Here is a 21986-nt window from a genome sequence, read left to right as displayed (position 1 = left end):
TTTAGCTCCAACTTCACCTCCACCATCACTCCAGACTCAACCTGATCCTAGCTCAAACCTCATCCCTGACCCCACCTCTGACCTCAGCTGCAAACCCAAGCCCTTCCCCATTCCTAGCCTTCACCATGGGTTCCTTTTCAAACCTCACTCTTTTCTCATCTCCAGCCCTGCCTTGCAGCTCCTCCCTGGTCCCTGCGTTCCCCCTTTAATCCAGCTCCTGCCCCGGCCTGCCTACTGCCTCGGCCTCCACTTCTGCTCCAACAGTCTCAGAGACCGTGTTGGTCCAAACATGTCAGTGAAGTACGAAGACCTTCAGTACTTGGAGAGTGAGAAAAAAAGCCAGAGGTTTACAGAAGGTAAAGGAAAGGGGAAACAGTCTTTGCTAAGCCTCTTCTTAATATGTTTAGAAGGCTTTCTGCTGTCAAGTGTGTCATGTCTGCACCTCTACCATGTGTCCTGGTGGGGTCCCCCACTCTGAAGGGGGTCAGGGCCCAGCCTCTGGGGGACCCACTATGAAGAGAATTCAAGATCCATAGTGGGCCTGACTTCCTGTGCGCTGAGGAAGGGCAAAAGCGTAAGCTGTCTTTCTAATGTGTTTTTGCCCTTGAGTGTAAGCTTGCCTTGTGGGCTTAGAGTGTGGGCTGCCCCTCGCTCTCTCCGGGTCCTCCTGCTACCTCCCCAACTCCAATGAGAGGACCTTACACATCGCGATGGTCCTCTGTCTGTGTGTCTTTGTGTACACATATCCCCAGGCATGTGAGGGGCCCCTGTATCTGAGCACTTGGGCTGGTCCATGAGGAGTCAGAGACCTGGACACCCCTGGTCCCCCAGTTCTCATCCGGCCTCCCACCAGCATGAGCTGCACTGGCCTCCTCCCTGAGAGGTCCCTGTGGCGCCAACCTCAGCCCCGTCTGTCCCACCACCTGGACGCCCTCCTCCTGACACCCTCTCCTCCTGCAGTGCTGTTTTCTTCCCAGACCTTTCTGAAGCGGCTCCTCTCCAGCCCTTGCCTCCTCCTGCTCTCCCTGGGCCTCAGCCTCCTGCTGGCCAGCATCTGTGTGATGGGATACCAAAGTGAGTGGCACGTGATGGGCAAGGAAGAGAGAAATAACGAGGTGTGGTGGGGATGCTGAATGCAAGAGTGATTGGATGAAGATGACAGCTGATTCTGTCACTTGTCAGCTGGGGAATGTTGTCAAATTATGTCCTCTCTCTGAGCCTTAATTGCCTCACTTGCAGTATAGGACCTCTCCTTTTGGGTGGGGTCACTGAAGGGACCCATGAGATGATGCATGTTAGGAGCCCAATGCTGGCATAGAGAGGGCCTGACAACCCTTAGCACTGATTGTCCCATCCTCCTGATCAGATTTCAAGTTTCAGAGTGACCTGCAGACCCTGAGAACAAGTTTCAGTAACTTCACTTCAAACAGTATGGCCGAGGTCCAGGCACTGAACTCCCAGGGTGAGCCTGGCATGAAAGGGGCTCTGGATTGAGGTGGGGTGGGGTGGAGCAGGGGTGGAGGCTGACTCCTGAGTCCCTGAATCCTCCAGGTGGCAACTTGCAAGAAATGATAACATCACTGAAAGCTGAGGTGGAAAGTCACAAGCAAGAACTGCAAGCTGGTGAGACCCTCAGGGAGAGGGTGTGGAGAGGTGGGGGATGGGAGCAGTAACAGGGTGCTGAGTGCCCTCCCCTCCAGCCCGTAGCTTGAATGACAAGGTGCTTTCTCTGGAGAACAGGCTGGAGAAGCAACTGGAAGAACTCAGAGCAGGTCAGCCCCTTACTGCCTTCTACCTGGGCATGAGGTGTGTGGGAGGGCAGGGCAGGGGGGTTCCTAGGCTGGGTCCTGGGCATGGACCCCCAGTCTCCAGGGACTCATGGAGCAGAAGCCACACCCAGGACACTGTACCCACTGCCCATCTGTGTGCATCCCAGGTGATTCTGAAATGCTCCTTCAAGTCCAGCAGCTGGTCAAGAACCTGAACTCCCTGACCTGCAAGATGGATGCTCTCAAGAGCAATTGTAAGAGCTGTGCGGGGCATGCCTGGAGCCAGTTCCTGCCCACGTCCCCCTGGGCAGCATCTCAGCCACTCCCCCAACCCCGGCCCCTTAGGCTCTCAAAACACAGCCTGCTGTCCCACCAACTGGCTGGAACATGAAGGCCGCTGCTACTGGTTCTCTTCCTTGGTGAAGCCCTGGCCAGAAGCTGAGAAAGACTGCCAACTGAAAAATGCCCACCTGGTAGTCATCAACTCCAGAGATGAACAGGTGAGCCCCTCAAGCTCAGGTCCCAAGACTGGTCTCATTGGCATCACCTGGGGAGTTTTAGCAACCACTGCAATCTAAGCCAGAGTCTGAGATTCCACTGGTTCCGGCATTGGGATCAACACCCTGAATTTCCTCCATGGCTTTAATGAACCCATGAAGTTCAGAACTGATAGTCCAAGGAGCTGGCCTTGGGGCGGGGGGGAAGTCACCGCTGCCCTTCTGTCGTCCCAGGATTTTATCCAGGCCAACCTACGTCCTTACTTCACCTGGATGGGCCTCAGTGATCAGGATGGAGTCTGGAAATGGGTGGATGGGTCGGACTATGAGACCAACATCAAGTGAGTGCCTTGGCTTTCTGTACCTTCTTCCTTCTTCAGCTCTGCTCCTCCAGGGTCTGGCCCACAGCCCCTTCTCTCCAACCTGGATTCTGTTCTCTCTGTTCTTCCTAGCTGGCTGTTTTCCTCTCACACCAACCCTCCCCCTCCCCAACCAGGAATTGGAAGCCAGGCCAGCCGGATGACTTTCATGGGCATGGGCTGGGTGGGGGTGAGGACTGTGCCCATTTCTACCCTGATGGCAAGTGGAATGACGATGCCTGCCAAAGACCCTACCGCTGGATCTGCGAGGCCGGACTGAGCAAAGGCAACTAAGAGAGTGGCCCCTGCCTGGGAAATGGCAGGGTGGGGAAGGGGGACCCTTCTCCTTGTGGGAGAGCAATAAACCCTGGGAGATTAGAGCACTGCCATTGATTTGAGGTTCTTTTTTTCCCCTTAACTTTGAAAAGACTATCTAGAGTTCCTAAGGTATTTTTTAAAAATTTCTGCTTTATTGAGGTATAATTGATGTATGAAATTGTAAGATATTTAAATATCAGGCTTTGATACATATATACTTTGTGAGAGGATTCTCGCATCTAGTTAATGAACATATCCATAACCTCACGTTTATTATTTTTCCTAGGTGAGAATACTTAAGTTCTACTCTCAGCAAATTTCAATGATAAAATAGTGCTATCAACTATGGTCACCATGTTTTATGTTAGATTCTCAGCTATAAGACTTTTATAGCTGAAAGCTTGTTCCCTTTTACCAAACTCTTCCTATTCCCCTCAAACTCCAGCCACTGGCAACGACTTTTGCACTTTTGATTTTTTTTCCTGACTTTTTTTTTAATGATTCTGCAGATAAGTGATATCATGCAGTACTGTCTTTCTCTGTCTGGCTTATATTACTTGATATAAATACCCTTTAGTTCAATTCATATTGTTGCATATGGCAGGATTTCCTTCTTTGTCAAGGCTGAATAATATTCTGTCATTATATACATATGATGGAATTTATATATGCATATATGATAGAATATTATATTATTCTTTATCCTTTCATCCACTGATAGACACTTAGGCTGTTTCCATATCTTGATTATGGTGAACGATGCTCCAATAAACACGGGAGAGCTGGTATCTCTTTGATATCCTGTTTCAATTTCCTTTGGATATAAACCCAGAAATGGAATTACTGGATCATATGGTAGTTCTATTTTTCATTTTTTGAGACATTTCCATATGCTTTCCATACTGGCTGTACCAATTTACATTCCCACCAAGAGTGCATAGATGTTTCTTTTTCTCTACATCCTCACCAACCTAAGGTTTTTTTTTAACCTGAAAAATCAATTTTACTGAAGTGTAATCCTTACATAATAAAATGCATCACTTAAAGAGTAGAGATGACTTTTGGTGTGGCCCAAAAGGATATTGTATATTGGTGTTGATATACAATACAGTGTTATCAACTATGGTTACCATGTTTTTTTAATGTTAGATTCTCAGACCTTATTCATCTTATAACTGAAAGTTTGTTCCCTTTTACCAACCTCTTCCTATTCCCTTCCAACCCCCAAGCCCCTGGCAACCACTTTTCCACTTTCTGTCTTTTTTTAATGATTCTGCAGATAAGTGATACCATATTGTATTGTCCTTCTCTATCTGGCTTATATTACTTGCTATAAATGCTCTTGAGTTCCATTCATGTTGTTGCAAATAGCAGGGTTTCCTTCTTTCACAAGGCTGAATAATATGCTGTCATTTTATACATACCTTTATGTATATATTGGATATGGGCTTCCTGGGTGACACTAGTGGTAAAGAATCCATTTGCCAATGCACAAGACGTAAGAGATGGAGGTTCCATCCCTGGGTTGGGAAGATCCCCTGAAGGACATGGTAATCTACTTCAGTATTTTTGCCTGGAGATTCCCATGGACAGAGGAGCCTGTTGGGCTACAGTCCATAGGGTCGCAAAAAGTCAGACATGACTGAAGCTCCTCAGCATGCACAATATATATTGGCTATATGGTAGAATATTATATATAGGTATATATGATATATAGATCATATATACTATTTTCTAGTAGTCATGTATAAACGTGAGAGTTGGATCATAAAGAAGGCTGAGCACCAAAGAACTCATACTTTCAAACTGTGGTGTTGGAGAAGAGTCTTGAGAGTCCCTTGGCCAAGGAGATCAAACCTGTCAATCCTAAAGGAAATCAATCCTGAATATTTATTGGAAGGACTGATGCTGAAGCTGAAGCTCTAATACTTTGGCCACCTGATGTGAAGAGCTGAGTTTTTGGAAAAGACCCTGAAACTGGGAAAGATTGAGGGCAGGAGGAGAAGGGGGTGAAAGAGGATGAGATGGTTGGATAGCATCACTGACTCAATGGACAAAATTTTGAGCAAACTCTGGGAGAGAGTGAAGGACATGGAAGCCTGACATGCTTCAGTCCATGGGGTCACAAAGAGTTGGACAAGACTTAGCCACTGGACAACAAACTAATGGAGTATTATATTATTCTTTATCCATTCATTCATTGATAGACACTTAGGTTCTTGCCATATCTTGACTATTGTGAATGATGCTCCAATGAAGACATAAGTGCAGATACCCCTTTGATAGCCTGTACAGAATCTGCCTGCAATGAAGACCTGGGTTCTATCGCTGGATTGGGAAGATCCCCTGGAGGAGGGCATGGTAACCCACTCTAGTATTCTTGCCTGGAGAATCCCCATGGACAGAAGAACCTGCTGGACTACAGTTCATGTGGTTGCAGAGTCAGACATGATTGAGAGACTAAGCACAGCACAGCACGGCAGTTCTACTTTTAATTTTTTGAGGCACTTCTATATACTGGCTATACCAGTTTACATTTCCATCCACAGTGCTAAGTGTTTCTTTCTCTCTACATCCTCACCAATCTAAGATTTCTTTAACCTTAAAAATCAGCTTTATTGAGATGTAATTCTTACACAGTAAAACGTGTGTGTGTGCTCAGTCATTCGTTGCGTCTGACTCTTTTCAACGCCATGGACCATAGCCTTCCAGGTTCCTCTGTCCATGGGATTCTCCAGGCATGAATAGTGCTGTTTTTTATTTGCAGAGAGTTTCTCAACAATTAGGGAACACTGCCACCATGTGGCTGTCGGGTAATGTGGCTGTCGGCCAAACAGTAAACTGCCAGGTTTTCTCTGATGTTGTTTAATAAAGGAGAGAACAAAACCCTTGATTCAAAGTAAATCAATCTTAATGTAAAAAGGAAAAGTTTTTCCAAGAAATCAATACCTGGGTTCAATTTTCGGATTTCTTACTTTGTTTTTAAAATTCCCATCTAAATCTTCAGGGATTCTGATCCCAAAATCCTTTCTAGCCCCAGAAACCCCTAGCTCAGAATCAATCTACAATTTCCAGGTCAGTTTGGCATCAAATTGTCTCCAGGCCGTTTCCCTCGTGGTGGCAGATTCTATTTCAGTAGTAGGTCTGTTCTTGGATGGTTCCACAGTTGGACAGACCCAGACTCAAATATTTTTCTTTCTTTCTTTAAGTTTGGCTACTCGGGCAAATCACATAACTTCTCTAAGTCTCAGTGACTTCATCTGTAAAATGGAGGGAACACCTGTTCACAGGGTGATTGTGAAGATGCAACATGATGTGTATATGTCCCTGGCCCATCACAAGGAAGTCCTCTTCCTTCCTCTCTGTCCTGGAGGGCATATTGTCGTTGAGCACGCAAGATGTACTGGTCTGTGATTTGACACCCGAGGTTTACCAGGTTCTCCAGCAACGTTCCCTGAGAACGTTGGAGCTACTCATCCCCCTCAGGCTTTGGGAGGACACCCCTATTTCCGTGCGTTGCCTACCAACGTTGGGGAGGCTGGCGATTGCAATCCATGCATCTCCCGGGTGCGCAGCCAGCTGCAGGTGCGTGGGCATGGGCGGGGAGGTGTTCATTCCTCGCCCCTCCCTTCCTCGGGATTGGGGGTGTAAATGGATAATTCAATCCCCGTGGGACTCGGCTCGGTGGATTGGCTGTCTCAGCTCGCCCCCGCCCTCGACACTCCCCATCCCCCCGCCCGCGCGTCCCAGGTGGCTCAGGCGCCCTGTGGCGCTCTCTGTTTACCTTGAGAGCCGGTCCAAGTTGGGCTCCATCTCTGCATTTGCTCCCCTCTAAGGCCCCGCCCTCTGGGGAAGCGGGGAGAAAACCGGGCCGAGCCTTTCTTCGCCCTTCCCCTCCCCCGGACCGCCCAGAGAGGTCGGGTAAGGGGAACCTGGTGTGTGTGGGAGGGGGAGTCTCAGAATTGGGGGATCTGGCTGTTATCCCGCTCTTGTACGGCGCGGACCTGGAGTTCTAGCCCTAGGCCCGAACACCGCCCCCTCCCGCCCCCCCCCCCCACCCCCGCCTCCGTCCTGTTGTGCTCAGGGCTGGATCTCAGGTATGCTAAGATCCATAAAGGAGACACAGACGTGGCGACTTCTCTGATAGATGTTCCCCCTTCCCCAGGAGGTGATGACCCCCAAGCCAACCGGACCCCCGGACGGGGGCTGGGGCTGGGTGGTGGCGGCCGCAGGGTTCGCGGTGAATGGGCTCTCCTACGGGGTGTTACGCTCCCTGGGCCTCGCCTTCCCTGACTTCGCGGAGTATTTTGACCGAAACGCTCAGGAGACGGCGTGGGTCAGCGCCCTGGCCCTGGCAGTGCAGCAGGCAGCCAGTGAGGAGGGGCCCCGAGGTGGGAGGTAGGAACTGGGGTGGGGGGAAGTGCCGTGAGAGCAGTGGTAGAGGACACACTTGACTAGTTAACAAACAACCTAAGAAAAGTCGACCCTTAGAGTTCGACCTTCAGACCTAGGTCGAATTTAAAATTTTAAGTTCTAGAATTGAGTGGGCCTTGAGATGAAGCGGGGCAGGGTGGCGGTGGTGGTGTTGCTCTAAGGCGGGGGAGAAGTTTAGGCCAGGAAAACAGCCAGTGAGAACTGTTCGAGCGAGTTTGGGGGTCCAGGGGGCGTGCCTTCCCTTGACTCCGCCCCCTTCCAGGCCCAGTAGGCAGTGCCCTGAGCACCCGCTGGGGGGCGCGCCCCGTCGTGATGGTTGGGGGCGTCCTCACCTCGCTCGGCTTCGTCTTCTCGGCTTTCGCCCACAGTCTGCTGCACCTCTACCTTGGCCTGGGCGTCCTTGCTGGTGAGGGGAGAGGGATACCCGGGTTCTTAAGGGGGTGATGGTGGAGATAGGAGCTTGTTGGGTAGGGAAGCCGAGAGGGCGGGGGCCTCCTGCGAGAAACGGAGCTAGGATGGCAGGGCCTTGGCAACCCTGGTTTCTGTCTTTACCCGGTCCTATCCATTCACAGGCTCCGGCTGGGCGCTGGTGTTCGCCCCTGCCCTGGGGACCGTCTCCCGTTACTTCTCCCGCCGTCGAGTCTTGGCCGTGGGGCTGGCACTCACGGGCAACGGGGCCTCCTCGCTGCTCCTGGCGCCTGCTTTGCAGCTCCTCCTTGATAATTTTGGCTGGCGGGGCTCCCTGCTCCTCCTCGGAGCCGTCACCCTCCACCTCACCCCCTGTGGCGCCCTGCTACGACCCCTGGCGCTTCCTGGAGACCCCCTGGCCCTACCCCGAAGCCCTCTAGCTGCCCTCGGCCTCGGTCTCTTCAGACACCGGGCCTTCCTAGTTTTGACACTAGGAACGGCCTTAGTGGGGGTCGGTTACTTCATCCCCTACGTGCACTTGGCTCCTCACGCTTTAGATCGGGGCCTGGGCGGGTATGGGGCAGCGCTGGTGGTGGCGGCGGCTGCGGTGGGGGATATCGGCGCTCGGCTCCTCTGCGGGTGGCTGGCAGACCAGGGTTGGGTGCCCCTCCCGCGGTTGCTGACGGTATTCGGGGCTCTGACAGGCCTGGGGCTGCTGGCGGTGGGATTGGTGCCCGTGGTGGGGAACGAGGACAGCTGGGGGGGCCCCCTGCTGGCAGCGGCTGGGGTCTACGGCCTGAGCGCCGGAAGTTACGCCCCGTTGATTTTCTGTGTGCTCCCGGAGCTGGTGGGCATCGGAAATGTGGTACAGGCCACCGGTCTGGTGATGATGCTGCTGAGCCTCGGGGGGCTTCTAGGCCCTCCCCTGTCAGGTAAGGGCCAGAGCCAGCAGATCCGCTCGCCACCCTCACCCCCCACCTGCATATGGGGACCCAGGCCTCTAAGTTCCTTTGCCTCTCCTCTCAGGCTTCCTAAGGGATGAGACCGGAGACTTCACCGCCTCCTTCCTCACGTGCGGCTCTTTCGTCCTCTCTGGCAGCTTCGTCTATTTGGGGCTGCCCAAGGCGCTGCCCTCCTGCCGTCCGGCCTCACGTCCAGGCACTCCACCCCCTGAGATGGGGGAGCTGCTCCCGGTCCCTCAGGTTGCCCTGCTCTCCCCAGGAGACCCTCACTCCACTCTGGACACCACTTGTTGAGCCCCTCCCCCAATAAAGACTTTTTATCTGCTTTTCCTGCAAGCTCCAATTGTTAGGCAATCTATGCTGCAAACAGTCTGCTTAAGATATCCAGAGAAGCTGGTTGATGGGAACAGGATCCCCCTAAGCCATGGCAGGCGGGGTGTTTATCCTGTCAGTCCATTTCTCTTTGCCATTATAACAGGAAACCTTTGAGGCACTCCCTGTCTGTCTGCTTCAGGTTTGTTGGAGGCAGAGGGGTGCTCATGAGTGCTAGCTGCCCCATCCTCATTTCTCAGATAAGTCTTTCTGCATTTCAGTCCCCCTTTACTGGCCTGAGGAAAATACAAGCATCTCAGATTTCTCTCTTAGCTTTATCTCTCCCTTCCAAACTAGCACCCCTCCCCCACATCTCACACCATTTTCTTAATTTCTAAGTTACAGGGGAGAGTGGGAAAGAGGGAAGTCTGTGGGCAAGTGGGAGAAACTGTGGTCCAGAGAGCAGACTCCAGGGTTAAATGCTCTGGGTCACCAGAGGTCCTGGATACCTCCCCTCCACTCCCCAGTTTGACCCTATTCAGCCCACTCAGGCTTATGGGCCCAAGCACTTTCTGAGGTTCTGAGTTTTGTCCAGTTTTCTTTCTTTTTTTTTTTCTTTTTATTTTTTTTATTTATTTATTTTTTCCAGTTTTCTTATTCAGTTTTATCCCAAAGACAGATCTTTTCCAAGGAGGGCAACATTAGAGATCACATGTAAAAAAAACTATGATAAGTATCTTGGCCTTTGATTTTCCACAGTTGATTCACAGCTCAGTGGAGCAGGCTGAACTCCTGGATCCTTCAGAAAAAGTTGTGGGAGCAAACAAGAGACAAGAATCCTCGAGAAAATACAAAGGGTTGGCACACACATTGCAGGAGCCCCACGCCTGCTCTGAGGGGCAGGGAGGGGGTGCAGATCAAGATGCTTAAGGCATTGTGGTTCTCTGGGTGCCAAGATGGGGCAGGAGAAGACCTGGAGCCACCGACCTCTTGTTTTGTGGGTCTGTCTGCCCCTTCTTGGAGTTCAATCCTCTCCCAGCCCCTCCTCAGGCAGGGGGACTTTGGTATCCAGTGCCTCTGTTACAAGGTCCTGGGGCTTGGAGGTAGGAGCTGAGAAGCAGAAGAAGTGGGGCAAAGTGATGAGAACTCCACTTCCTGCCAGAAGGAAGGCCCCAGCTACCACAAAAGAAGCTGTGTAGTTGCCTGTCACATCCCGGAGGTAGCCTAGGTTCAAAAGAGAAAAAGAATACACATGGGTGATCTGTTTCCTGGGACTGATGGCTCTGACACATTTTGGGGTGGAGGGATGAAAATGATCCTTAACCCATCATCTTGGAAGAGTTCAGACTGGGTGAGCGTGAGAACTCTGGTTTCCCAAGGGCCCTCAAAATGTCACTTCAACCACCTTCCTGCCTTCAGAAAGGACTGCCAAACTAGCCAGTTTAGGGCATCCCCAGATTTGGGGATACAGATTGAGTCAGCCACACCTGTGCCTTTCTTTCTCTTCCATGCCTTCAGTTAATAGTTAGAGGAAAACATTAAGGGTCTGAAGGTTCTGGCTTCTGAAGCGTGGGGAACTTTGACCAGAGGGCTCAGGCCCCTGGCCTGGGGCCCAGTGGGCCAAGGGAAAAGGCAGGCACTAGCATGCTATGTCTGGCGGAATCCTCTGAAAACCCCAGCTGTAGGTACACTGCCAAGGGTGCCTCAGAGGTCCTCTTAATCTTTCCACAGCCCCAGTTTCTTTCCCCCAGACCTGTTTCAAGGCTGCTGTGATTGACTATATGGGCTGTGCATCTTCCATGGCAGAGGGCAGTATTAACATATGCTATGTCAATTCCCCTCCCCCCCACCCCCCCGCATGGTAAAACACAGCAGCCATGGCCCACCTGGAAATTCTATTCCCCTTACCTGACAGAGGAGCCCCCAGAAGCCCCCCGATGCTTTCTACCATCTGTACCAGTCCCAGGCCACAGTATATCTTTCCAGTCCCCACCAGTTCAGGCAGCATGGAGAAGGCCACTGGGGTCAGGGCCCCCGATGTGAAGCCATAGGCCACAGTCAGGGCCACCAAGCCAGTGGGCACCTCAGCCACAGGGTACAGGGCCAGTATCACCCCAGTCAGGGTGGTCCAGAGCATCAGGAGTCTTGCCACAGGCCCTGGGACAGCATCGCCTAGCCACCCAGAAGCCACACGCCCCACGAGGTCAGAAATAGCCGCCACCGAGAGGAGGAAGGCAGCGGGCAGTGGGTCCCAACCCAGGTCCCGAAGATGGGCCACCAGGTGCACGTAGGGAATGAAGTAGCCAGTGTTGATCAGGGTGATGGCAATGGTGTAACGGAGGAAGGGGCCGTGACACAGGAGGGAGGTGATCTGGGCCCCAGGGCCACCCACGACAGGGTCCTCAGCTAGGGAGAGTGGACGGAGAAGAGCACCGCAGGCCACTAAGTGGAGGGAGAGGGCGGACACCAGCAGTAGGGCCCCCCGCCAGGCATAGTGGTTGAGCAGCCATTGGAAGAGTGGGGCAAAAGCAAAGGAGGAGAGGCCCACGCCCGTCAGTGCCAGCCCGGTGGCCAGGGATCGCCGGCGAGAGAAGTAACGGGACAGGCAGGCCAGGGTTGGAGTGAAGGTCAAGGCCCAGCCAGATCCTGTCAAAAAGGAAGAAGTGGGGGTTGAGGACCCCTTAAGGAATTCAAACACCCAGTCATCCCAACACTGCCCAGCAACAAAGTGGAGCACAGGCCTAAATCACAACCCTGGTTCGATACTTTCTAGCTGTATGACCTTGTGTACCTTAACCTCCTGACTTCAATCTCATCTGCAAAATGGAGGTAATATAACTTAGCAGACTCTGGAAGCTTACAGAGACTGTTTGTAAAGTCACTACCACAGAACTTTGGAGTTGGACCTGGGCTCTACCATTGCTGTCTGTGTGAACTTCATTTGCCAAATTGCATAAGCTTTAAAGACTTTCCGCATCTGTAAATAGGATAATGATGTTTATTTTACGGCCACAGTATCTTACACAACTTTACAGTAATTCATTCCTTTACATTCCAGTTCCACCAGTTCTTGCCTTGAATCTTTGAATTTCCTGATTTCCCCTAACCTGTTTATCACTTTAGTTACCTCTGTTAAGAATTCCCTTCCAGGCAGAGGTGCTAGCTAAAACTTTCTCTGAGAGATTCCCCTGTCTTTAGGAAGGAGCAGGAAGAAGGTAAAAGTCCTGAGGCCAAAGACTCAGGTTTTGACTCACTGGCCCTGCTCAGGGTCTCACCTGAGAGCAACCCAATACTCAGGTACAGGTGGGTCAAGGAGGTAGCAAAGGAGGCGAGCAGCATCCCCAGTGCAGCCAGGATACCCCCGGTCATCACCACAGGCCTGGGACCGAACTTCGTGCTCAGCACACTGCCCACTGGACCTGGAGAAGAGGAAGATTTCTGCGAGAAAATCTCAGGCGTCCTTCTCCAGCACCACTTCCCCTCCCCAAGTCCTTTACTGTCCCCGCATCCCCCACTCCCTTCCGAGGGTCGAGGGCCACAGGACTCCGGACCGAGGCGCAGCACTTACTCCCGAACTGCTGCACCGCGATTCCTATGGAGGCGATCCAGGAGACTCGCGCGGCCGGCTCTTCAAACGCCGCCACAAATTCCACAAAGAAGACGCCGAAGGAACGGAGCACCCCGAACACCAGCGCCGACTGGAAGAACGCTGAGAGCACCACCATCCATCCCCAGCCCCCGTCGGGGGGCTCGGCCCTATAAGCCATCTGGGTGGTAACAGGGCTGCCTCTTTAAGCCCCTTCGGGAGCGGAGCTCGGGTCGTTCCACCTCTGCCCACCCACCCAGCCGGACAGCTCGGGGCCGCGCCGGAGAGGCGAGGGTGGCAGAGAGGAAAGTATCAACGAGGGCTTGAAAGCTGCAGAGAGGCTGCGTGAGACGCCTGCGCTTCTCCCCTAGTGGGGGCGATTATAATGGGGAGACTAGGCCCGAGCTGGCCCCCACGTTCAGCGCCGGGGGGCGTGGCTCCGCTGGCTTCAAATCTGGAGTCGAGGCCTGGGCGGGACGGACTGGGGAGGGGGCTGAACTGGGCCCCACCCCTGAGGTGCGCCCGTCTCCAGGTGGATTATCCATTTTATCATTGAAAGTGTTACACCTGGCCAGCCAGGGTCTGCATCCCTGTCCGAAGCTCACCAATAAGGACTCGGGACTCCTCAGCAGGGGGCGGAGCCAGAGGGGCGGGGCGGAGTTTAGAACCCGTCCTGTACTGGACAACGAATGGGGCGCATGCGTGGAGAGGGGACTTTCGGAGGCCAAATAGTTGGGCCCCACGTGACCCAGGAGTGTGCACTGCTGCAGCTTCGGTCCCCTGTCCACCTAGTGGGCTAATTTGATCGGGCTTCTGCACAGAGATGCGCACATAAGGAGTCCGTGGGGGTTGGTGGTGGATAAGCTGGTTCAGGAGAGGAAAACATATTTAATAAGGGGTCCAGGAGTTGAAACACGGGGCGGGGGTAGGGGGCGTAGAGCGATTATGAGATAAGATTAAATCTAGATGCCTGGATGGAGAGGGTTCAGAGGCCAAGGAAAGAGGAGAATGGGCTGTTGGATTCCTGGCATATATTTCTGTAATGGGCACTTGTTCCTGTCCCTTCTGTTCCCACTAACAGGAAACCTACAGGTCACAGAGACCAAAAATAACTGGGCAGAGGAAGTGCATCTGTGAATTCACTCAGAGCCCCACCAGCACCCGTCTTCAGTGGGGCTGGAAACTTTCTCTCTGCCCTCTGGTAACAACCACTTCCTACTGGGGGCAGGAGGAGAAGGGGACGACAGAGGATGAGATGGCTGGATGGCATCACTGACTCGATGGACGTGAGTCTGAGTGAATTCCGAGAGTTGGTGATGGACAGGCAGGCCTGGCGTGCTGTGATTCATGGGGTCGCAAAGAGCCGGACACGACTGAGCGACTGAACTGAACTGAACCACAGTTTTCGATCCCATGATGGGATAGACTAAAAGAGACAAGCCATGACCACTGGTACAATCAGCCCTTTCTTCCCAACCAGTACCCAGTTCCTCCAGCCTTATGTAGCACTAATGATTTGGCTTCAAGCTCCTTAAAACACTGACTTTGAAATCTGAGCTCAAGGGGTCAGACAAGTGGGGCTGGGGTGAGGAGGACGGCTGTGTAATTTTAAAAAGCATATTGAGCCTTATACTTTTTTGTATGTGGGAAATAAAAATAGTCATACCCAAAAAGTTTTTTTTTTTCTTTCTCTCTCTCTCCTTTTTTTTTGTAAGTGGAGTCAGAACTTTGACCGGTAGGGACTATATCAAAGATGGAGAAGTTGGTGTGGCTATATAACATAATAGTTAAGAGCACAGTCTGTAGAATCAAATTGTAGTTCCAATCCTGGCTTCATCACTTATTAACGTGGCCAAGATGCTGAATCTCTCAGTTGGTCTCCCGACTTGTAAACTGAGGCTAGTAATAGTTCCTACTTTTAGGTTGTCAGGGGGTTGAATCAGAAAATCTATACACTGAAATGCCTTGGGCTTCCCAGGTGGCATTAGTGGTAAAGAACTTGCCTGCCAGTGCAGGAGATGTTAGAGATGTGGCTTAGATCTCTGGGTCAGGAAGATCCCCTGGAGGAGGGCATGGCAGTCTACTCTAGTATTCTTTCCTGGAGAATCCCAGAATCTCTCCTGTGGACAGAGGAGTCTGGTGGGTTATAGTCCATAGGGTCACAAAGAGTCAGACATGATTGAAGTGACTTAGCATGCACATGAAGCAGGAGATAAGTAATATTAGCAAGTCTTATTTTAAACAGGGGATAAGCCATAGAGGGAAGGGAAGGGAGGTTTTCCTTTAGTTTGTTTTGTGCTTAAAAAACATCTAACCCATGTCACGGGTTTTAAAAGACTGAGACACACAACCACAAACTATAAATGTTGGAAGGAAATTATTCCGTCCATGTTAATGGACTTATTTCACAGATGAGGAATTTAAGTCCAAGAGGGAGGTAATTTATCAGAATTGGTGACCCTTCACCCTCTGGGCAGAACAAAGCTGTGCACCAAGACACACAGGACAAGAGAAAGGGTGGAAGAGAATCGAGTACTAGGCACTGGATGGATTCCAAGACATCGCTGCTGGGGGACGGGTAGCGCTGGCACACTGGCTCTAAACACATGGTCTTCTCACCGCCACCTCTAGCATCTGTTGTCCTTAGGGGACCCAAGTCCTAACCATTTTCCGTGGTGCTAGGGGGTGTCCCAAGCATCAAGTTCCCCTGCACAGATGCATCCCCCAGCATCTTGGTATTATTTGTGGCTTCCTGGTTTCTCCCTGCTACCTCCACATCTCAGGCAGGAAGTGACTTCAGAGCAGCAGGATGCAGGTGGCTCCGGAGAGACTTCATGAAGTCACTGGTTCCTACACAATGAGCCGGAAGGCAAGGGCAGGGAAGGGGAGAACAAGGGCCACTTAAAATGGATGGGACAGTGGGATGGGCACAGAATCCAAGATGGTATCCATGAGGAAGAAGCATCTTTCCCCATTCCCCAGATCGCCACAGGCAAGAACCCAGGACACAACAGGCAGCACAGAGAGGCTTCTTTATTCCATGATTCTGATCTTGCAAGATCTAACATCTCCACCCCTTGGCACTCTCCACCTGCCCATCCAATCTGCTTAAAAATATATATATATATATAGTTTCTTCTCAACTCTTTCCTCTGCTTTCCCTCCCTCCTTCAATTCTGCACTGAGGTTAAGAGGGAAAGAGGGAAAAGAGTAGCTTTCTAACCAGTCCCCAAGTGACAGCCACTAGGACTGACCTGTTTTGAGGAAGCTCCATCCCACAAATTCAAAGTGCTTCTTACCCTCTACCCCATGTCCCTAAACCAACAGGCCCCAGAGCAACAGGGGCAGGACTGTAATACTTCAGAGTATCATCTAACATTCTAGATGCTCCACACAGTTAAGAGGCAATCCATTTCTAACTTTCTACCTACTTGGCCTACACCAGAGACTGTGTCCCTCAAACAACCTCTTAATCCTATGGGATACTTGGTCAACTAGATGGTCCATCAGTCAGTCTTTTAAAGCTTTAATCCCAACACTAATCTTGATCATAATCCCAACTACAGCAAATCCATAATGGAACTCAGCCCCTTTTCTGTCCTTGTGGAAGGTTCTAGTGCTTTCACTGGTTCCAGACAGCAATGTAGTGACGGGAAGACCAGGTCACAGACTCAGCTTTTCTAAGGTAAGAAAGTTACCAAGCACCTGTGACTTCTAGAGGCAAAGAAATCTCTGAAATCTGGACACTTGCCAGAAGATGTCCAAATATCTACTAAAGGAAGAAGAGGTCATCTCACGTAGAACCCCCAAGGAACATTCTAACCCAGATGGCTCTGCAGTAAAGGAAAGGTCATAGTCTTAACTCAAGATAATTCTCCCCTAAGTCATTGCATTCTTAGAGACTGGGCAGACTCAGAAAAGATTGCATCATTTTTGATATGGAACTGCAGATCTCTCCTGCATAGAGGGAGCAACTTCGTGTAAGAACAGGCCCTAATGGGAGGATTGTGGGCTCAACTCAAGCTCCTGGGTGAGTTCTATCAGATAGCCAAAACTACCATGGAGCCAAACTTAGGTGGCCAGACTAATAGGACAGTCAGGGGCCTAAGAGAAAGTCTCTCAAGTCATCCCCCAACTTCCAGGACTGACAAAGGCCCCACAATCACTGCCTCCAGGAGGTATATATTACCCCCACTTCATCATAGTTTCCTTGAAGGACAGAAAAAGTCTATATCCAGTGCTAGCCTGCTAGAAAACCTACAATATTCAGAATATTCGAGAGGGTTCCTGACCCAATTCCACAAACCCACATGTTCCGAGAGCTGCCTTAGAACAAATAAAGGTTCCAGACCTAGAATTGAAGGGGCAGGGCACAGGGAACCCTTTCCTCCATTTTAAACAAACCAACAAGCAAGTGGGAAAAGAACAATTCTAAAGACAAAAGTTAAGACAATAATAATATAAAACACTCAAGCCAAAGGAGGCAGCCAAGTGCTAATCTCTGCCAGCAGAGCTGTGACCTCTCATTCCGAGTTTCAGGTCACTTTTGATCACACTTGTAGAAGAGGGACATGGTAAATGCAATAGTATGAAGGCCCTGGTGCCACCCAGAAGCCTCAATAAATTATATTTACAGATAAATCAAATGAGACGGGGGCTGCAGGTGGAGGCCTGATTCCTTAAGGAAATCAGGCTTCCAGTCTCTCTGCTCCTCCAGCTCCTAGCTTGTTCTCTGCTCAGAAACAATATCGATTGCAGGGAAGAGGTTTTGACCAGCAAAACAGAGGCAGATCAGGCTAGAATCTCCCACCCCTGCTCCCCACAGTGAGAAATTAAAAGTGGTGGCCGTCGCTGATATCCAGGGGCCTTGCACACCCCTACGCCCAAGCCTGGCAGCGAACCCAGGCGTGAGCCGCAGCTTTCCGTCTTCCGGGAAGGGAGTGGGGCCGGGGCGGCACTCGGCTAGGGCCTCCCTAGAATGTGGTAGTGCACTTTGGTGTTGGTAGCAGCTCCGTGTTTCTGGCGCAGATGTAGCCGAAGTTGACTCTTGTGCCGGAAATGCAGACCGCAGGGGTCGCACTGTAGGATGACAGCCGGGTCAGGTCTCTTCCCCACCCACGACCACCTTTCAGATGTTGAGCGAGGGAGAACCGCCCAGCGCTCCACCTGAGAGAAGCTCTGGGAGATATAGGGAAGCCCCTTGAGTCCCCACATCCTCCCAAATCCTCTGGGGAAGGCCTAGGAGGCCCCCTTCAGCAAAGCGTCTTTCCACCTGTTACCTCCTCTCCAGGACTACGCCCCGTCCAGAAGCCTAACTTCCATACCTGCCACCCCTACCTCGGCCCCACCCCTTTCTTACAAGGACACCGCCCACCTAGCCTCGATCTAAAGCCTCCAGGCCCGCTCCTTTCAGAGCCCCGCTCGTCGGTAAACAGGAGGTAATTCCAAGGCTTTGGTCTAGGCCAGGTCGGGGACTCACGTGGTAAGGCTTCTCTCCGGTATGGATGCGAACGTGACTCTTCAGGGTCTGTAGGTGGCGGAAGCGAGTCCCGCAGGTGGGGCAAGGATAGGGCTTCTCCCCGGTGTGGATCAGCACGTGCGCGCGCAGATGCGCTACCTGGGGAAGGAGAGAATCTCAGGCCGCGCCCCTGGAAGGGACGGAACCCTCCCCATTCGGCCCACCTCGCCCTCTCGCAAATTTGCCTGCGATCAGGCTCTGAAACTGTCGTACCTGTACAAAGCGCGAGCCGCATGTGTCGCACTTATAGGGCTTCTCTCCGGAATGGATGCGGCTATGCGTTTTCAGGTTAGCCGGCCGGTTAAAGCGGGCTCCGCAGATGGAGCAGTGGTAGGGCTTTTCCCCTGGAGGCGGGGAGGAAGGGAGGTCAAGGAGAATAGCAGTGGGCACCAAGGCCAGGGTCCTCTCCCTGCTCCTCCCCTACCTGTGTGCACCGTGCGGTGACTGGCCAGGTTGCCCTTATAGCGGAAGGCAGACCGGCAGAGCTGACACTTGTAGGGCTTGTCCTCATCCCCAGAAGCCACGGGGTCCAGCCCCGATGAGCACCCAGCCACAGCCTCACAGTTCTGGCAGCTGAAAAATTCACCTCCTGGGGACGGGGTGAGTCATGACAACAATACCAGTGAATTCTCAGACCACAGGGTAGCAGGTTTGGTTTGGTTTTGCCTACAATTTACTGTTAAGGCTGCTGAGGCTCATTTGACCTGCTCTGGGTCACATGGTTATTTGAGAGGACAAGCCAGGATCTGTCTCTATGTCTTTATAATTTGAGAGTATTCTGCTAATCACTCCAATAGTGGTGGTAGGAGGTGGAGGCCCCTACTTATGGGTGGAAGTTTCTGTTTCTCTTTCTCTCTCACTCTCTCTTATTTTTTTTATTTAACAATATTTATTTCTTCGGCTGCATCAATCTTAGTGGAGGCATGTGGGATCTAGTTCTTTAACCAGGGATTGAACCCAGACTCTCTGCATTGGGAGCATGAAGTTTTAGCCACTGGACCACCAGGGAAGTACCCCCTCTCTTCTCTCTTGCACCAGCCTGGATGACAGCTTGCCAGAGAGGCTTTGCCAGCCCTGGGCTGACCACTCAGCCCTGGATGGGAACATGCCAGAAGTTGCCAAACACTGCTGCTTATAGAAAGCTTAAAAAAAATACTGATGCCTGGATTCCACTTGCAGACATTCTGATCCATGGGGTGTGACCTGGGCAATGGGATTTAAAGAAGCTCGCTAGGTGATTCTAATTTGAAAATGGACTAGGCCTTCCCTGTGCTCTTTTGGCCCCAACTGGCCTTGAGTAGCCACAGGAGAAAAGCCAAGGGGGTAGAAGGAGAGGCTCTTACCTGGTGGTGGATGAGCCCTCCCAGAAGGTGACCCAGTGGTCTCTGGAGCCTGGGGTGTGAGCCGATGAGGGGTATTGACTGGAGCCCCACATTTGAACTGCACAGTGGCAGCAGTTGGAGAAAGCCTAGGCAGATGTCAAGGCCCAGAAAAATGGTTAGGAGACATCATATGATGGGGTATTGACCAATATACCCTATCCAGTTGTATTGCCAAGGGCCCACCTCACCAAGTAAGCCTGGCCTCTGGCCAGCTCCCTAAGGTGAAGCCCACTCTCTCACTTCCTGTTACTGATCATCCAAGCCCAGTGGTTGTGCCTCTTGAGCTGAGGCTACTGCTACAAATTCTGGGGTTGGGGTGGGGTGGGGTGGTTTCCAGTTTCTGTACCTGCTCTGGGGACTGGAAATGGGTCCTTCTTCACTGCTGCTGCTGCTGCTGCTGGAAGCCTCATCTCCACTGGGGAGCTGGGAGCAAAGTTGACCAGAACTCTCCCCGGCCAGGCTCCCTGCTTGGGAGGCCTGAGAGTTCAGTATGATGAACTTGTATTTTTTCCAGTTGCAGGCCTTGGGGTCTGGGCTGTGTGGACTGGGGGGCCCTTGACTGCAGCTGCGAGACTCAGTAGGTGGGTCAGGGTGCCCCTCCGAGCGCCTGGGACTGCCTGGTGGAGGGGCCGTTGGTGGCGTGGGGGGTTCTGCCTCCAGGGGCCGCAGAGATATGCCCAGAGGTTCATAGCTGAGAAAAAGTGCGATGGACATTAGTGCTGTTTCCTAATCTTGGCCTCTGCCCTTGACACCTGGGATGCCATTTCACCCACGAGGAACACCAAGTTGGGGCTCCCTCACCTGGCCTGGATGAAGCGGTGGCATGCCTGGACCACATGCTCCATCTGCAAGTAGGTGGCGGCCGCGAGGACTGCTGGTGCGGTGGCGGGAGAGAGACGTAGGCGCGAAGTGTACATGAAGTCCAGAAGGGGAGCGAAGCCTCCGGCTTCGGGGCCCCCGGGCAGGGAGAGCATGTCTACCCCCACTCCTGCACGGCCTCGGAAAATTGAATAGAAGAAGCCACTGGAGAGAGGGAAGATATGTCGAGTTAGGGGCTGGGGAACCAAGGGGGAACTTGACCCCGTCGAAAGCACCGCCCCTACACGAAGCCCCGCCTCCCTAGCTCTCACCCCGCCCTCAATTCCCTGTCGCTCCGCCTCCTGTTTGTGGAAGGTTTGGCTTCCGGGTCCTCCCAAAGACCTTATAGCTCCGCCCCCTTTCCCATTTGGTCCCACCCCACTCCTTGAGCCACCCCTCGAACCTGCAGGCAATAAGAACTGCCTTGTGAGCTCGAAGGGGTTGCCCGCCAACCAGCAGCGTGACGTCAGTGAGGATCCCGCGCAGGCGCAGCTCATTTAGATTGCCGAGCACGTCGGAGGAGTGGCGAGTAAACTCGCGGACATAGCCCAGCGCTCCCTCCGGGGTAGCGGTGGAACCCATAGCGACGGAGGCCTGCGGGTGCCAAGGAAAGGGCTCAGGGATCCTTGTCGTCCCAAGACGGTTTCCCTTCCACAGTTTGCCTCTTCCTCCTGAGGTGCAGGGGAAAGCCCCCGGCCCCGGCTCACGCAGTTTTACTTAATTCATCTCGTTCTGTCAGCCCTCAACCTCAGTATCGTCCGATTTCCTCCTCTAAGATTCCACAGAGCTTGGAGCGAGTTGAAGTGTCCCACACCGCTGCGTCGATGGCAAGCGTTGGGAATCCAGTCCGCAGCGCCCTTACTTAGACTCCCAATGCCCTTCCAGTGTCCCCATTTCCCCTCTGCCTCACCGCGCGCCTGGTCTCAGGTGTACGATCTTGCCTGGAGACCCCAGACGACCTGTGGTCCTCATCCCTCCATATCCCAATCCAAGCTCCCTTCCCCGAACCACGAAATTCCACTCTCTAGTCCTGGATCCCTAGTTTAGCCCAATTTCTGGGCCTCGGTCTTCCTACCATCAACAAGCCCCGACTCTCTTAAGGGACCCAGGAGTCTGCCTCCCTCAGTCTCTGGTTCTTACCCCCGTCCTGCAGGGGCTTCAGCTTCTCTTCTCAAGGGGGCGGGGTCTCTCTCCCCTCTTGGCCTCGGCTCCTTTATCTGGCCGGGATGTCGGGGGCGGGGGTGGAGGTGGGGTGAACGCCTGGGTCTGTATCCTTCCTTCCTCCCTCGCTCTCCAGATGGCGAACCCGGGGCGGGGTCTCCGGCTCCAGGGCGGGACCTCGGAAACGCTTGGGTGGTCGTAACGTAAGGGGTCTTGGGCCACTGAAAGTGGAACCGAGGGTGGGACATTGGCACTGGGGAGGAGGTTGGGGATGTTGAGATGGGAAACTTGGGTGACTAAGTCGTTGGGTGACTTAGGTCGTCGGGGGACCCGGGACAGCGAAAATTGATGTGTTGGCTTTAGAAAGGAGCCTGTTACAGGAGTGAATACAGCAGACCCCCGCCCCTGCAATGTACGGTATT

At 52.5% G+C, this 21986-nt stretch overlaps 4 protein-coding genes across 7 annotated transcripts; 2 read left to right on the top strand and 2 right to left on the bottom strand.

Annotated features, from left to right (window-relative positions):
• The first annotated feature begins 262 nt into the window (after nucleotides 1-262).
• Nucleotides 263-2919, top strand: CLEC10A (C-type lectin domain containing 10A). Its single transcript, XM_068978852.1, has 9 exons — nucleotides 263-356; nucleotides 961-1074; nucleotides 1367-1462; nucleotides 1552-1623; nucleotides 1701-1772; nucleotides 1937-2023; nucleotides 2115-2269; nucleotides 2501-2607; nucleotides 2763-2919. The coding sequence occupies exons 1-9, from the start codon at nucleotides 290-292 to the stop codon at nucleotides 2917-2919; spliced, it is 927 nt and encodes a 308-aa protein (XP_068834953.1). The 5' UTR covers nucleotides 263-289.
• Nucleotides 2920-6752: 3833 nt separating this feature from the next.
• Nucleotides 6753-9041, top strand: SLC16A11 (solute carrier family 16 member 11). 3 transcript variants are annotated; one of them, XM_068978205.1, is made up of 5 exons: nucleotides 6753-6859; nucleotides 7109-7316; nucleotides 7640-7783; nucleotides 7950-8717; nucleotides 8812-9041. In XM_068978205.1, exons 2-5 carry the CDS (start codon nucleotides 7115-7117, stop codon nucleotides 9039-9041), a joined length of 1344 nt encoding a protein of 447 aa, XP_068834306.1. In that variant the 5' UTR covers nucleotides 6753-6859; nucleotides 7109-7114. The 3 variants fall into 3 exon arrangements, with proteins under 3 accessions (XP_068834306.1, XP_068834307.1, XP_068834308.1); XM_068978206.1 differs by having other exon boundaries at nucleotides 6760-6864; XM_068978207.1 differs by lacking the exon at nucleotides 6753-6859 and having other exon boundaries at nucleotides 7091-7316.
• A 681-nt stretch (nucleotides 9042-9722) lies between these two features.
• On the bottom strand, nucleotides 9723-13001 carry SLC16A13 (solute carrier family 16 member 13). The gene is made up of 4 exons (XM_068977886.1): nucleotides 12628-13001; nucleotides 12335-12478; nucleotides 10968-11705; nucleotides 9723-10283 (listed from the first exon to the last, which is right to left on the bottom strand). Exons 1-4 carry the CDS (start codon nucleotides 12824-12826, stop codon nucleotides 10084-10086), a joined length of 1281 nt encoding a protein of 426 aa, XP_068833987.1. The 5' UTR covers nucleotides 12827-13001; the 3' UTR covers nucleotides 9723-10083.
• Nucleotides 13002-15696: 2695 nt separating this feature from the next.
• BCL6B (BCL6B transcription repressor) lies at nucleotides 15697-21603 on the bottom strand. 2 transcript variants are annotated; one of them, XM_068977735.1, is made up of 9 exons: nucleotides 21544-21603; nucleotides 20807-20997; nucleotides 20347-20568; nucleotides 19892-20236; nucleotides 19507-19631; nucleotides 18588-18752; nucleotides 18377-18507; nucleotides 18125-18262; nucleotides 15697-17724 (listed from the first exon to the last, which is right to left on the bottom strand). In XM_068977735.1, exons 2-9 carry the CDS (start codon nucleotides 20983-20985, stop codon nucleotides 17608-17610), a joined length of 1422 nt encoding a protein of 473 aa, XP_068833836.1. In that variant the 5' UTR covers nucleotides 20986-20997; nucleotides 21544-21603; the 3' UTR covers nucleotides 15697-17607. The 2 variants fall into 2 exon arrangements, with proteins under 2 accessions (XP_068833836.1, XP_068833837.1); XM_068977736.1 differs by lacking the exon at nucleotides 18588-18752.
• Nucleotides 21604-21986: the final 383 nt, after the last annotated feature.

This window comes from Capricornis sumatraensis, chromosome 8, assembly GCF_032405125.1.
Source record: "Capricornis sumatraensis isolate serow.1 chromosome 8, serow.2, whole genome shotgun sequence".
NCBI lineage: Eukaryota > Metazoa > Chordata > Mammalia > Artiodactyla > Bovidae > Capricornis > Capricornis sumatraensis.
This window is presented reverse-complemented; position numbering and strand designations above follow the sequence as displayed.

Coding starts and splice junctions, on each gene's coding strand:
- BCL6B (XM_068977735.1), bottom strand. CDS start 20,985: ATGGGTTCCACCGCTACCCCGGAGGGAGCGCTGGGCTATGTCCGCGAG. Junction 20,569..20,806: donor GCAGTTCTTATTGCCTGCAG/GTTCGAGGGGTG, acceptor CCCTCTCTCCAG/TGGCTTCTTCTATTCAATTT. Junction 18,508..18,587: donor TCACCGCACGGTGCACACAG/GTAGGGGAGGAG, acceptor CCCCGCCTCCAG/GGGAAAAGCCCTACCACTGC.
- CLEC10A (XM_068978852.1), top strand. CDS start 290: ATGTCAGTGAAGTACGAAGACCTTCAGTACTTGGAGAGTGAGAAAAAA. Junction 2,024..2,114: donor GGATGCTCTCAAGAGCAATT/GTAAGAGCTGTG, acceptor CCGGCCCCTTAG/GCTCTCAAAACACAGCCTGC. Junction 2,270..2,500: donor TCAACTCCAGAGATGAACAG/GTGAGCCCCTCA, acceptor CTGTCGTCCCAG/GATTTTATCCAGGCCAACCT.
- SLC16A13 (XM_068977886.1), bottom strand. CDS start 12,826: ATGGCTTATAGGGCCGAGCCCCCCGACGGGGGCTGGGGATGGATGGTG. Junction 11,706..12,334: donor GAGTATTGGGTTGCTCTCAG/GTGAGACCCTGA, acceptor CCTTTTTGACAG/GATCTGGCTGGGCCTTGACC. Junction 10,284..10,967: donor TCTGGGGGCTCCTCTGTCAG/GTAAGGGGAATA, acceptor TTTTGAACCTAG/GCTACCTCCGGGATGTGACA.
- SLC16A11 (XM_068978207.1), top strand. CDS start 7,091: ATGTTCCCCCTTCCCCAGGAGGTGATGACCCCCAAGCCAACCGGACCC. Junction 7,317..7,639: donor GGCAGTGCAGCAGGCAGCCA/GTGAGGAGGGGC, acceptor GCCCCCTTCCAG/GCCCAGTAGGCAGTGCCCTG. Junction 7,784..7,949: donor TGGCCTGGGCGTCCTTGCTG/GTGAGGGGAGAG, acceptor ATCCATTCACAG/GCTCCGGCTGGGCGCTGGTG.